Source organism: Canis aureus, chromosome 13 (assembly GCF_053574225.1).
Source record: "Canis aureus isolate CA01 chromosome 13, VMU_Caureus_v.1.0, whole genome shotgun sequence".
Taxonomy (NCBI): domain Eukaryota; kingdom Metazoa; phylum Chordata; class Mammalia; order Carnivora; family Canidae; genus Canis; species Canis aureus.
The window spans coordinates 14,286,858-14,301,874 of NC_135623.1; the positions used below are offsets into that span (position 1 = coordinate 14,286,858).

The following is a 15,017-nucleotide window of genomic DNA, read 5'->3' on the forward strand; positions in this document are numbered from 1 at the left end:
TACCAGGATCGGACTCAGCCAGGGTAGGCGGTGAGCCGTCACATAACTAATCGGATCGGCAATAGAGCAACTTAGAACTGATAGTGTCGGTCTATCTTTTCTGTGCATAGCTCATTTTTTTTCCCCAAGAGTAGGTCCTTACAGTATCCTGTTTAATTTGAACTTGTTGGAGTCTGCTGAAGGATGGCATGCGGGTGTCACCTCCTGGACCACCCTGGTCAGTGATGGCTGGCGGGACCACCATGGGGAGAGCCACTCTGGCTTTGTCCCAGCTCCAGGCAGCTGCAGGGGTACAGGGGAGTTCAGTACATGCGCGGTCCCCACCGAGGTGACTCCTGTCCCCAGATTTGTGTCCTCCACGCATGTGGTCAGGAGGCTCCCAACGCCCTTAGTCAAGTCGCTGGTAAAAGCTAATCGAGATGGATGAGTGAGCAGTGCCCGCTCGTGTGGCTTGGAGGCCGGCCCGGAGCTGGGCGCCGGCGCACCGTCCCTGCCCGGCGTCTACCACAGGCACGCTTGCTTCCGAAATGGATTTCCAGGTCACATTTCCCCATCTCGCGTGCAAGAGAGGCTTTTCCTGTAAAACAACCGCCTGAGGAGGGTGCTCTGCTCAGTCCGCTCCTAAGATGCATGAACCCGGAGGTTGAGAATCGAGTGGGAGAGAGAGCAGCTCTCACAGGAGAGAGCAGCTCAGCCCTGGCGGTTATGGCCTCCCCCACCCCCGCCCCGGGGGCTCATATTTAGACAGCAGCGCTACGAGGGCTCCAGCCCGTGGTCTCCTGTCACGTCCTGGGTCAACGCTGTATGTCGTGCGTGGGGAAATGAGCAGTGAAGATGACACAAAGTGTGACAAAAATACACAGGCACATTCCGTTTCAAGCAGCTCACACTTTTATCATAAAATACAAACTTTCTAAAATTAAGCGTCTTACTTCTATTTTACCAACAACAGAAACAAAAATCACTCATGTCAGCTAAATACAGGTGCATATGTGGTCAAGCAGGGGGCGGGGGTACGGGTGCGAGGGAGGCGTGTGTGTGGGGTGCGGGGTGTGTGACACAGGTGGTCAAGAGATGAGCCTGGTCTTGCCGTTTTCTGTCTGTGACCTGGTCGGAACTTTGGTTTTCCAAACCCCCGGCCACGCGATTACAGAACCCGGAGTTCCAGAGCCCTCAGCCCCGATCTGAGGGCTAAGGTAAGAGGAGGGAGGAGAGAAGATCGTCTAAAAGTTTATGCCATTCCCACCAGAGGAAAAATAGGGGCTGTTCACCAGGGGCCCGCCAGCTGTCGAGCCGAACCTGGAAGAGAGAGAAGACGGACCTCATGACGGGACTCCTGGGGTTGGCGGAGATATTGGGAGAAGAAGTGCGTTGTCTTATGGCTGTCGGGGACCGGGAAGGCTGTGACAGGCTTGGAGGCTAAATGCTCAGCATCATTAAAAAAAAAAAAAAAAAAAAAAAGCTTTGGCTCTGGGAAAATAAAATACTGTAAGGATACAACTGGAGGACAGTTAAGAGCTTCCAAGGCCACTTCCTTAGATCCGAGAGGGCCTAGCGGGCTGCAGGGACTGCCTCCTTGGGCCCAGCGCTGTCCCCATCTCCAGGACCGCACAACAGGGGGCCTGTCTGCACCTGAGCACCTCGCCAGCCCTTCGACCTGCCCGGGAAGACACGTGTGTCCCCCAGGGGGTCCCCAGCATCACGGGACTCAGGGTCGGGTCCCAGGGTGAGCCCCAGAGTCTGCACGGTCCCGGGGCTGCCTGTCCCCTTATGGGTGCTAAGCTGAACCCGGTTCCCTATTTTAGCACCTGAGCCCAAGCACCCTGACCCCTGCCAGGCCCCCCAGGGAAGGCATTTGAGAGGCGCACCTTCCCGCGGGGAAAGATGACACCTGCCCACCCCCACTCTGCCTGGGCTCCAGGGCTGCTCACGCCTCACGGGGCCCCAACGGCAGCTCCCCCGTGACTCGGCCTGACCTTGCCCCATGGGACCAGCTACTCGCATGGCCCTACAGCAATTTCGTCCTGTCCCGTCCACAGGGGAGCCGGGCTCCGTACACACCGCAGCAGGGCACCCGGCCACACGGAGTCTGACCCCGGGGTTCTCGGGCCTTCCTGCGGCTGGTGCTCAGAGCAGGAGACAATCGCGAATTAATGAAAGAAAAAAGAAAAAAAAGGGGGGGGAGAGAGGGCGAGGGAGGGAAGAAGCGATGGGAACAAACCGGCGCCCTGAGGGGCTGGGGCAAGCTGGGCTTCGGGTTAGTTTGATTCGCTTTTCATTAAGTAAATCCCAAGAGAGCGGGGACGATATCCGCCTGGTGTGCAGCCCAGGACCTGGCACGAGGAGGGGCCTCTGCTGGCGCCCCCCTCCTCGCCCCCAGCCCTTCCTCCCTCTGCCCCAAACTCACACTCAAAGGAACTGATGGAGACAGGTCGGGCCAGGATGCCCCGGATTCTGTGCTGGTTTATGAAACAAAAACTGGAACCCGCACCTCAGCCTAATAACCATCGGTAATGAATCACTGGGGACACGCCTGACCGCTGATGCCACGTCCCCGCGCAGCCAGGCCACCAAACGGGGGGGTGGGGGATGCTCTGGGGGGCTCACCTGCCCGGGGCCTTGTCTGCACACGACACTCGCCAGAGTGTCAGAGGGAGCCGGGGGTCCTGGGGGCGAGGGGCATCAGGGAGGGCTTCCTGGAGGAAGAGCACCAGCGCCCTGGCCTGGGGCATGGTTGCCGGCAGCAGCCTCCCCGCTGGCACTGCCTGTGCCACTAGGACCTGTGCTCCTTTCACCCTCGAGCTTGTTATGTGTGGGAGGTAAGGGCATGGTAATGGATGGGGCAGGGAGGGGGGAAGGTGAGTGGGAAGGGAGGGGGTGAGGGGGCGGGGGAGAGGCAAGGGAGGGAAGGGGACAGGAGGAGCACGGGGGAAGGAGGGGAGAGCAGAGGAGGAGGGGGAGGGGTGGGAGAGGAGGAGCTGGAGGGAGTGGGGGAGGAGGGAATAGGGGGGCAAAGGGGGTATGGAAGCGGGGGTAGGGGGTGTTGGACCATGACAAAGAGCCAAGAGCTCACAGAGAGAGGCCAGGAGGGGTAGGGGGGCCGCCTCATCCCCGGAGCCCTGCTCCTCCCACCGGCCTCTCCCCTGCCCCTGCCCGTCCCCCCGCCACGCCATCCCCGACGCCCTCATCCCCCGTCCCCCCAATGGCCTCGCGTGGTTCCCCCAGCCCTGCTCCCCCCACATCCTCCAGGAAATGCCTCCTCCTCTGCCCCCCATGCCCTGCCCCCCTACAGCAGCCCAGCGGGGTAGGCCTGCGCCCCTGCCTGAGCCCCACTCCTGGTGCAGACTCGGTGCAGGCCACCTCACCCCCACCCGGGGAAGTTTCACCAGCTCCCCAGGGCCTGACCTGACGCCTGGCCGTGCCCCCCAGGCCCTGCTGCCCCTGCCCCCGCGGCCACTCCCCTCCCCCCCCCCCCCCCCCCCCCCCCCCCCCCCCCCCCCCGCCCAGGGCTCCGGCTGCAGGCCCACCTCCCACCTCGGGGCCACTGCCCAGACGCACAGCTCCCCTATGTACCTGTCGCTTCATTCAGACCCAGCTCCGGAGGTGGCCCTCCCTCATTCTCCGTCCTCCCCGGCCCCTGCCTTCCTTTCCTGCTGCCTTATTGCTCCCCGTGAAGGAGACCAGGAAGGCCTTTTGCCTCGCTCCTTCCTTCCCTCCAGGAAGCGCTGCCCACGACCAGTCATGCTCTTGGGGGAGCATGCGGTCTGCGCCGCGCCCCTTCCCTGGCGTCCCCAGCCCCTTCGGCCACCGCCCACCCTGCCGACTATGCCCCCCCCATGGCACCATCCTCCAGCGCCCAGTGTCTCCGCCCGCAGCCGGGGCCCGGGTGGGGACCCTCCTCCCCTCCTTCCCCGCGGTGGTGCTTGTTGTGCACCAGGCTGCAGGCCCCGGGCCTCTCAGTCAGAGCCTTTAACACCCAAACCCAACCTCCCTTTCTAATCCTATTTTCCACCTTTTTAGGGGTAAATCAAATACTTCAAGCACACACCTCTGCTGCCCCAGCCTCATGCTTGTGTCCGTCCGTGTGAGGGCTGCACCCCCTTCCCCTCCTCCCACGGCTGCTCCCTGGGGCCTCGCAGGCCCACCCCCCCACCCCCCCCCCGCCAAACAGCGGGTCGTGCCACCGCCCCGGGCCCCGGGGTGCTCCCCACATCTCAGCCACTCAGTCTCTGAAGGGAGGAACCTCGTCCTAGTCCGCTGTGGGTTCCCTGCAGGCTACATCCCCATCAACCACAGGACCCGACACAGAGCTTGGGGGGCAGGGGGTGCAGATGACATGCACCCTCGTCTGCGGTAGGAGAAGCAGAAAAGATGGGGAGGGAGGAAGGAGGGAGGAAAAAGAGAAAAGGAGAAAGAAAATGGGCTGTGGATTTGGGGCTCAGGTGAGGCCACCGACCCCACCCCAGGAACATTTCCCAGACACTTCGGCAATGAAGCCATCTGAGGGCCCCGATGGGTAAGAAACCCATTCACCTGTGTTTCCCTCAGCTCTTCCCAAGCATCCTGACCACAGAAACCTCTCGCTAACGTATCGTCCTTTTACAAGACGCAGGACTGAGAGGGTGAGGGTCTGGGGGTGCCTGGGGGGCACCACAGCGGGGGTCTGTGCGGGGACGTGGAAGACTGGGGACCAACGGCCCTAATCCCGGCAGCGGAGTTTCCCAAGCTTAGACACGCCTCCCCAGGGTGTGTGGGGACTGGGGTCCCCAGGGGGACCCCAGGTCCCGCCCTCCTCCCGGCCTCAAATATGAGCTGAAGGTTTGCAGGTGCGAGTGGGCGACCGCCGGCCTTTCATTTAGGACAACAGCCGTCGTGGAAAGTGTGTGTCGAGGTTTGCATCACCCGCGAAGCACTGCCCCCGCTGCCGGGCCTGCTACACCCCTCCGCAGGACGTGGGGCGACTGGCCTGCGAGGGAGCTCAGGGTCCCCCGCGATGCAGGGAGCCCAGCAAACGGGCCTCGGGGCCTCAGCAGATGGGTCCTGCTCCACTGCCGGCCCCGCTGCAGGCCGAGTGCCCATGTCCACGGCCGCGTGGCTAGGATCCCGTGGGCCCGTGGCCCTGAGCAGCCTGGCCTGCGCACCAGCTCCCTCCGGCACCCATGGCTGGGGACAGGCCAGGGCCCCTCCCTCCCCAGGACCCTGCAACGCGAGAACCAGCTCCCCTCCCGGCCCTGTAGCTTCCCGCGAGCGAGGTGCACCGGAGGAGGGGGCTGAGGACTCACCCGTACGCCTGGGGGACCACGTACTGTGGCCCGTCTCCCGCCATCGGGGAAGGGTCGCGGTGATGGCTGCACAGCTTTGGAGGTGTCCTCTGAGGGTGCGGGTAGCCGGGCTGGACGAAGGGGATGTAGCTCAGCAGGGGGGCGTAGGAAGAGCGGAACACCTGCTGTCCCACCTGCTGTGGGCTGTACGGCGTCACCTGCAGGTCACAGACGAGAGGGGCCGCGTCCACCAGAGCCCGCTGCTTCCGAACCTCCGGGGCCTCGCTCGGACCCCAGCCTTAACCCCGGAGCGGCGGGCGTGCGGGAGGCCCTGCGAGGACTGTGGCGAAGCCCGAGCCTCCCCCCTGCGCCTGGCTGCCAAGGTGCCCAGGTCACCCGGGCCTCAGTTTCCCCGTTGGCAGGAGGGCGAACGCTCCCTCCGCGGCACGGACACCAAGTCGGCCGACAGCAGCCTGATGAACAGCAAATGGACTTTATTTCTGTTCTCTGCGCTGCCCTCCCCACCCCATCCCCTGCCAATAGCTGCCCCTGAGAGCCCTCATTCATTTTTACCTAAAAAAAAAAAAAGGCCTGTTGAGATTTCTACAGCCCCGGCTTCGACCCAGCCCCCCGGTACTCGGGCCACCACCCACCCGCGGAGACTTGCGGCCACTTGAGCTGCGGCTGCCGCAAAGGGCGAGGAGCTGAAGGTGCACGCTCACGGTAACCGGTGTGGGTTGAGGTGGCCGCCTGGGGCCAGCGGCAGCGTCGTACAGCGGGATCCAGGCTCCATAGAGCTCAGCCCCCGCCCCCCGCCCCCCGGATCCGACCTCCACCAAGAGCCGGGGCCCCGGCGGTCTCATCGAGTGTCGTCTTCTCGGCCCTGGGACGGGGCTGGGCCAAAGAAGCTGCTCCATAAACATGCGTTAAATGAAGGAGCACGAGACAAAAAAGAGGGGAGAGGGCAAAGAAGAGGCCACTCAGGGTCCGCTTGAATCCCTGCAATGATGGGGAGCTCGTTACGTTGCAGGCACTGTATTCTACAAACGTCAGAAGACCCTCTCCTGTACGGGGTGACATCCGTCCTCCCGCACGCTGAAGGGAGCTGCAGTCAAAGCGAGGGAAACTTCTGGACGTCGTCTTTAAAAGCAAGAGTCCGGCGTCTAAGCCGCCCGGGGACCCAGCACAGTGACAGCCCTCTCTCACCCTGCGGATCCTTCTCTAATTTAAAAAAAAAAAAAAAGATCGCAAAGGCTGGGGCTTCTGGAGGGCTCAGGCCGTGCCAGGCCCGTGCGGCTTCTCTCCTTCCAGCCCCGGAGCTTGGGCGGCGGGAGCACGAGCCAGAGACGGAGGAGGCGGCTCAGGAGCTCGGACCTTGCAGGTAAGCGCTCCACGGGCTCCATGGGCTCCACGGGCGTGACTTGCAGTCGGACCCCTAAGGCCCACGCGGGCCCGGGGCCTGTGCGATTGCTCCCGCTGAGCCCCCTCCTACCCCAGGCTGCAGGTAGGACTCGTGGATGCTGGACGTGGGCCCCCAAACGCCCAAGATGACGCGCGGACCATGACAAAGAGCCAAGAGCTCACAGAGAGAGGCCAGGACGGGCCCCCCCCGGGGACGGGTGCCTTGGCGGACGGGCAGGGAGGCCCCCCCGGGTCTCCTGGGAGGTGGGATGGTCCAAGGACTGCGCAGGGGGATGCCCGGGGGCTCCCGCGGGCATCCTGGGGGACGTGTCCCCAACCGCACACAGCGGGTGAACCCGTGATGCAGCGTGCACGGCTCTGGAATCGTCTCCAGGATGCGCTTTGCCGGCAACGGCAGTGACAGAGCCACATGCCCGGAAAGCTACATTCGTGTAAAGTGTGTGTAGATAGATTCGGCCGGAAGGACCCTGCGGGAACCGGCGACAGAGCCGCCTCTCCAGGGTGGTTTGTCTCTGTTTGGAACCAAGGGCCTCCAGCGCTTTCTCAGACAGACGCGGGCACTTGCATGGGGCCGTCGGGCCCCCCTCTCCCCGAGCCGGGGTCACTCTCTGTGGGCCGGGTAGGGGTGACTGCTGAGGCTCCCAGGGCCAGGCTGGGCCTCAGCTCCGCGCTCCCCGAGGACGCAGAGCCCCCACTGCGACACGAGCAGCCCCGGGCCTCCGGGCTCTTCTCTGCTTTCTGGAACATTCCAACACAGCTCAGGTCAGAGGTGCGGTTTGCTCCCTGCCGGGCAGGAGGAGGCCCCCAGACGGTGAGTCTGAGTGTGGGGGTCTGTCCACCCGCGGTGGAGCCACGCTGGCTGGGGCCCTGCAGCCGGACCCGAGGCCGAGGCCGCCCCCCATCCTGCAGTTTCCGTGCTGGAGTCCACTCCTGGACGTGGGGGGGGTGGGGCACTCGGCCGAGCAGCCCACAGACAAGACGCGCGTGCGATCAAGTCTCAGTTGCAGATGAACCAGCCAGTAATTTGATTTTTACTGCGCTTCCGGCCCGGGTACTGCTTGGGGCCCACATGCACCGGGACTGCCTCCACGGCCTGCCTGTGACTTCGGTGTGACCAGACGGCTTGTATTTGAAAAACACACTGACGGGAAAGGGGGTGACTCTGCAGCTGGCCGCAGCTGGGCCACACTGTGCGGCTTTCCTGGGCCACGGAAGGCGGGTGCGGGTTGCCAGGCGCTAGCACCAAGCCCAGGCCCCAGCAGCAGGGGCTCTGCTCCCCCCCCCCCCCCACTCCTGTCTACATGGCAGGAGCAACAGCTGCCATGGGTCCAGCAAGCTCCCCAAGGGGGAGCACATGACACAGCCTCGAACCCAATCCCAGCCCAGCGCAACCAGCCCAGGGAGCTGTGGCTGAAAACCTCTCATTTATTGTTGGAAGTCCCTGAGATGCCGAGGCCGCCAGTGGCCACCGCACAAGCTGGCTCCTACGGTGACTCGGTGACCCTGACAAGGCCTCCGTCTCCCTGGGCCCCGTGCTGTGAGTGCCGAGCCGCCCCCTAGGGGGGCTGGGACGTTCGCATGGGTGGAGCCGATGGGTGGGTCGATGGGGGGCCCAGGGCAGGCGACGAGCACAGAGAGTGGCCCGCAGGCCCGTCGCAGGACACAGTGTCCTCCGGGCGCAAGGCCGTGTGGAGCCGGGCAGGGCTGGGGACGCGGCCTACTCACCTGCCGGGAGGAGCAGCCCAGCGGGGGCTGCGGGGGCTGCTGACAGGGCATCCTGGCTGCGCGCGGCGGGTACAGGCCCTGCGGAGAGAGGCGCGCTCAGCACGGGCCGGCCCCACGCCGCTCCAGGGCCCGCGGCCGGGCAGGGGGGCAGCCGCACGCTGGGCAAGCACGGCCCGGGCCCCGAGGCCCGCGGAGCAGCTCCCCCAGCCGCCAGGCGGAGCCTTCTCGGTGGCCCCCCCACCTCGAGAGTCCCAGCTCTGCCCTCCGGGCGGCCCGTCACCTCGGGAAGGCCCCCTCGCATCTCTGCGCTTCTCTCCCCACGGCTACAGATTTACCTGCGTCCCCACCGTGAGGCCCGCAAAGGGGCGAGTTCTCTCGGCCGCTGCCTAGACCTAAGGGCCTTGCCCCAAACTCCATCCTGCCCCGCTACGTGGGCATCAATGCACGTCTGTGTGTGTGCACGGGAGTGTGGTTCGCCATCCACGTGCTTGTAAGCACGTCGGCACGGGCGCTCTCAGGTGTTCGCGGCTCCCTGTCCTCGTGTGCGCACCCACCCCAGGCTGTACCCGCAGCTCCGTGTCCAGGTGTGCACACCCACCCCAGGCTGTACCCGCAGCTCTGTGTCCAGGTGTGTGCACCCACCCCGGCTGTACCCGCGGCTCCGTGTCCAGGTGTGCACACCCACCCCAGGCTGTACCCGCAGCTCTGTGTCCAGGTGTGTGCACCCACCCCAGCTATACCTGTGGCTCCATGTCCAGGTGTGTGCACCCACCCCAGCTGTACCCGCGGCTCCATGTCCAGGTGTGTGCACCCACCCCGGCTGTACCCGCGGCTCCATGTCCAGGTGTGCACACCCACCCTGGGCTGTACCTCCTGACAAGCCCAGGCAGGAAGGTAGACAAGTCTGCGTGTCCCCACGGCCCCAAGCAGCGCCTGGCGTGGAGTCAGGATCCTGCTAATGATCCCACTGCTCCCCCACTCTAGGAGCCAGCCGCCGCGCAGCCAAATGGGAAGTCGCGCTTCTGGTCAGCGCTCCATGCAGGGTGGCCGCGGACCCCCGTGTGCACACACACCCGCTCCGGGGGCTGGGGACAGATCACAGCCCTGCCGGCCGGGGCGGCCTCCACCTGCCAACCCACAGTTACCTCTGAGGATGCAGCCCAAAGCTCCCCTCGGGCCTGTGTGTGTTTCCGGAAGATTCTGAATCCAGAGACGCTGCCCCCAAGATGCTGGGCTCAGCTTGTACCACTCACCAAAGTGCTGACGGCGGACACTGTGCCCCTGGGGCTTCCTCAGGGCCCACGGGCTCCTTGGAGAAGCCACAGCATCCCTGCAGGGTGCCCCCCTCCCCCTTCCATCCCAGAACCTCCCCTTGCTCGCTGCACCCAGGCCGCTCACACGGCCCGCGGTCGGGCGGCTCCTACGTCCATCCGGCAGCCAGAGCACCTGCGGCCAGGGCACCCCCCGCAACACCCGCAGCCTGGCCCCTGCATGCCCCTCCCCATGCCTCGGCCAGAGCCTGGACATCGAAGTGGGACACAGGGCTCGGTCCTGGCTGGCCCGGGACACGGCCTGCTCCCACGTGGGGTCCCCGTGCCCGTCTCCCTGCCCATCAGCCGGGGCTGCGTTGCGAGGCCAGCTCCCCAGGCCCCCGGCCTCCGTGGGACACAAACAGCCGCCACCCTTGCTCCCTCCGGGGCCGACTGTCACACGCGCAGCACACTCTGACGCTCAGGACATTTCCGGTTGCTCAAATTGCAATTCTGTGATTCTGTAAAATCATAGGCATGGGCAGGTGAACATTCTTTTTTTTTTTTTTGCCTGAGGTCAGCGCCTCTTTCCAGCCTCCCTCCTTGGCCGGGCACTGCGCTCCTCCAGGCCCAGCGGCCCGGCCGCCTCGGGGGCTCCTTGGCGCTGCAGACTTAGTCTTCCGTGGCTCCACATCACTCCACAGGGGAGCTCTGAGTAAATTGGATTTGGGCCCTCATCTCTATTCCTGACGCCACGCACGAAAAGGGGCGAGGAGCGACTGCTCCCTGTTTCTCCTCTCTGTCTGCTCAAGGTCTGCAGAGCTCCCTGACCCCGTTTTCTAGGAAGATCAGGGTTGAATGATAATAAAAACAACGTCTGCATCCTACTTTAGGTTTCTCAAAGGCCTTTCTCACCCACGGACTCCATTAGCCTTACAGCCAAGTCAGGTAGAGGCTGCTGCTGATTGTTATGAGCCATTTCACAGGTGAGGAAACCAGGGCTCGGGGCATTTAGCAGACTTCGGCTTGCCCACGGCCACACAGCTTGAAAGCAGTGGATTTCTGTAAGGCCAGGTCTGCCAATTCCAAAACCTGCCTTCTTCTTATTGTGTCAGGCCTCCCGATGAGCCATCCCGAAGCTGGATGATGAAATCACTAGACGCTGGGAGGAGGTAAACTGCCCTGGTCTCCATCACAGCCCGGGAGGCGTCAGGGGGCAGCCTTCGTGCCCAGATACGTTAGAGCCTCATTCCCTCTGCAAAGCCGAGTCACAAGCAGTGGACAGAGCCATCGTGAACAGCTTCACACGCTGAGCCCTGAGCGCACCGAGTGGATCAGTTCACACTGCACAAAATCCTACGCTCACTTCTCTTCCAGAGGTGGGGTGCACTCAGCGCCCGGCTCTGATCTGCACCCGACGTGCACCGGGCGCTAAGCGTCCTCTCCGAACGCCCTCACCTGGCCAGTGCCCGGCCTGTGGTCAGGGCGGAACCAAGGTTCTTAAAATTGCTTAAGCGAATGAGTCAACACGTGCATAAGAAGAAGGGAATGTGTCGGCGGCGAGGAGGTGAATAAAGGACCAAAGAGCAAAGGGGCAGACGCAGAAACGCAGGAGCGAGGAGTGCGAGAGGAGAGGGCAGCGGATGGACAAGGGCACTTCTCTGAGGACCCGGGTAAGGACGGGACAGATTTGGGACGGACGCGCTCCGGCCTCCCCGTCCGTCCGTTGGGCTTCCTTACAGCCCCACGGGGAGGCTTTCCGTCCTGCAGGAGGTGAGGGAGGGCGCTCGTCCTTTTTAGCAAACAAACTAACAAAAAGGCTTGGAACAAAACATGAGAGGGAGAGAGAGGGAGGCTCTGCTCAACTCCCTTAGCTTCTGTTTACGCTCCCGGATGGCTAAGTCTGGTGGATCAGCTCAGAGAGGCTCTGTATGGGGTCGAGAAGATCCACCCTCTGCACACGGGGCTTCTGGGCCGCAGGCTTTGCCGCTTGGTTGTAGAAGAGGAGGTGACCCAGGTCCCCCAGAACAGCGGCAGGGGCAGGAGCACAGAGGAGCGACTGCGGATTGCAGGTGTATTGTCCTCTCCAGGCCTTGCCGGGCCAGCCAGGCAGCAGGCTCCCGAGGACCCGGCTGTACAGGTTGGGGTGTCCGGCCGCACACCTGTGTGCCATTCTGGAGAGGAGCCGGGGCAGAGGCCAGGGGACCCCAGATGCTGAGCCCCCCTCTCCTGGAGAAACAGAACACCACCCGAAGGGCCTGTTGATGCCATTGAGTTGGACTAAGGCTTAAACCAGAGTGGAGGTTGATTTGATTTTTTCCCCTCCTTCCGCCCAGCAGGAGGCAGCTCGTAAGGGAGACCGACTTTAAATAGACAAACTAAAGAAACTCTGTTTTCCTGCATAAGGAAGCTCCGTGAGTAGAATTTCCAGCCCTGCTACTCCGTGTTTCACCGTCCCTCTGTGTCTGATCACGGATGCCCCCGGAGTGTAGAGCCCAAGGCTGAGAATGTGCACTGAGACCAGCTAAGGCTCCTCAGATGCTATTACATCTGAAATAAGGTGGCCACGTAGTTTGGCATCCACACCAGGACGCCGGACGGTGAAAGGGGGTGCTTTTGATAATTATGCTGGGATAAAAACTAAACTGGGACTGTCCTGACTGCTCTAGGACACACGTCATCCAACTCTAAAGGAAGTCCTAGCAGGTGGATCAGAAATGAGGACAAGGCCATCAGCCTACGCTGGGAGCCCAAGGACCAGCTGTCGCCCTGCGCCGGGAGTCCAAGGAGCAGACGCCACCCTGTGCTGGGAGCCCAGGGAGCCCAAGAGCCAGCCATCACCCTGTGCCGGGGGCCCAAGACCAGCCATTGCCCTGTACCAGGAGCCCAAACAAGCCATCACCCTGTGCCAGGAGCCCAGGGAGCCTAAGGGCCAGCTATCACCCTGTGCCAGGAGCCCAAAGAGCAGCCATCGCCCTGTGCTGGGAGCCCAGGGAGCCCAAGGACCACCATCACCCTGTTCTCAGAGCCTAAGCAGCCCAAGAACCAGCCCTTGCTCTGTTCCTGGAGCCCAAGGACCACCCATCACCCTATGCCGGGAGCCCAAGGAGCAGCCATCACCCTGTGCCAGGAGCCCAGGCAGCCCAAGAACCAACCCTTGCTCTGTTCCTAGAGCCCAAGGACCACCCATCACCCTGTTCCTGGAGCCAAGGACACCCATCACCCTATGCCCAGAGCCCAAGGACCTGCCATCACCCTGTGCCAGGAACCCAAGGAGCCCAAGAACCACCATCACCCTGTTCCTGGAGCCCAAGGACCACCCATCACCCTATGCCCAGAACCCAAGGACCAGCCATTGCCCTGCGCCAGGAGCCCAAGGAACAGCCATCACCCTATACTGGGAGCCCAAGGAGCAGCCATCACTCTGTTCCTGGAGCCCAAGGACCACCTGTCACCCTATGCCCAGAGCCCAAGGACCAGCATTGCCCTGTGCTGGGACCCCAAAGAACAGCCATCGCCTTGTGCTGGGAGCCCAGGGAGCCCAAGGACCACCATCACCCTGTTCCTGGAGCCCAAGGACCACCTGTCACCCTATGCCCAGAGCCCAAGGACCAGCATTGCCCTGTGCTGGGACCCCAAGGAGCAGCCATCGCCCAGTGCCGGGAGCCCAGGGAGCCCAAGGACCACCATCACCCTGTTTCTGGAGCCCAAGGACCACCCATCACCGGAGCCCAAGGACCAGCCATCGCCCTGTGCCGGGAGCAGATCTGGAATACACAGCATAGTTGAGCTGGCTTTCAGACAACGGAAAATTCAAGAGGGCGTGTGTGTGTGTGTGTGCATGCCCACGTGCCCATGTGTAAAGCAGGCCACGGTGAAGAAAACAGGCAGTCTGAGCCTCTTTGTGATTTCGGCGCCCTGCAGGGCACACTCCTGGGTGGCTGGGAGCTGGGAGCTGGGATCCAGGCCCGGGACCCACTCGCTCACCTGATACTGTGGGAAGGCGGAGTGATTTGTGAACACGGGCGGAGGCGGGTAGCTCAGGTTGAGCCAGAGCGGCTGGTTCAGGGTGGCCGAGGTCAGGGCCGTGGCAAAGCGTGGGGTGAAAACGTTCCCTGTATATTTGAGGTTGCTCTTGTCGGCCACGGTCCCCGGCGGGTTAACTGTGAGTCACAGGAGGGGTAGAGTGTTTCAGGGACTGTGGAAGGGAGAGGCCAGCGCCCCCCCACCCCGCCCCCTGCGCCGTGACTACCCCGGGATTCATGTTCTCAGGTGTCAGGTCTTTGAGCTCCCAAAGGGTTCTTCAAAGTTTGGGTGGCTTTCCAACTACGGGAAAACATCGTTAGCACACACCTGGCCAATTGGGAAGAGGTGCGAGTCCCTGCGTGGCCTGGCTGGGAGCGCTTTCTCCATCCCTCACTAGGACAGGAGGCGGCTTAGCAAGGGACAACCATAAACCAGGCGGCCAGGGCCACAGCTGACCTACGTGGAAAACCAGATTCTTCTCTGTGCTTTACGAAAATCCAGTTCTTTAGCAATAACTTCTGTGCCTTGGGATCCACTCCTACCAAATTATTAAAGCACCCCCTGCAGACATTTACGCGGCAACACTGAGGCTCTTGCACCGGCTAGTGTGTCTATACTGGCTGCATATATATTTATATTTATATATAATATATAAATTAGTCTGAATGAAGGAGGTTTGGCTGAGTTGTCCTGGGAGATGAATCCTAGATGCTCTCCCCATGTAGTACACCCCGTGGGCTCATGGAGTCAGAGATGGGACCTCAATTTCCCCTTTTTTTTTTGGGTGGTGGGGAAGGACGTTTGAACGGAACACTCGTAGGGAGAGAAAGCAGGGCCATTGAATCATCTTAGGGTAGAAGTCATGTGAAGCGTGGATTTCCCTGTTGTTCGAGCAATCTGGGGCGCTGCCGTGGACCTGGCTCAGGGCCGTACTCAACTGACCGCCGAGGACGCCCACGGGGCCCCGAAAGCCACCTGCATCTCTCTAGCACTTGCATTCCTGATACGGGACGTGGGATAGTCATTTCCCTGATTTCGTGAGTCGGACGATGTCACCGGGGAAACCCCGCGAGCTTCCCGTGGCTGAGGCAGCCGTTTGGAGGCAAAGCCATCACGGGCCCATAAGAGTTTCTGGAATCCCTTCCCCTATAGACTCTCCCCCGGGCAGGGTCAGCTTACGTTTCAGCTCCAGTCCGTCCACCTCCACTTTGCTGCGAAGCTTTAGCGGCCCACTTGGGTTCTTGGCGACCCCAAGAAACTCATAGAGCAGGTTCTTCTCGGCAGGCCACATGGACTTCTTGGCTGACAGGGCCACGGACACGGAGCCCCCCGG

At 62.6% G+C, this 15,017-nt stretch overlaps 1 protein-coding gene across 1 annotated transcript in view; it reads right to left on the reverse strand.

The window, feature by feature from the left end:
* Positions 1-873: 873 nt before the first annotated feature.
* The window catches only part of C13H1orf94 (chromosome 13 C1orf94 homolog), a 35,973-nt gene continuing 21,829 nt past the window's right edge, over positions 874-15,017 (reverse strand). The window contains 5 exon segments of the mRNA XM_077844848.1: positions 874-1,299; positions 5,283-5,479; positions 8,409-8,486; positions 13,646-13,821; positions 14,864-15,017. Coding sequence (XP_077700974.1) covers positions 1,224-1,299; positions 5,283-5,479; positions 8,409-8,486; positions 13,646-13,821; positions 14,864-15,017 — 681 coding nt within the window. The 3' untranslated portion in view covers positions 874-1,223.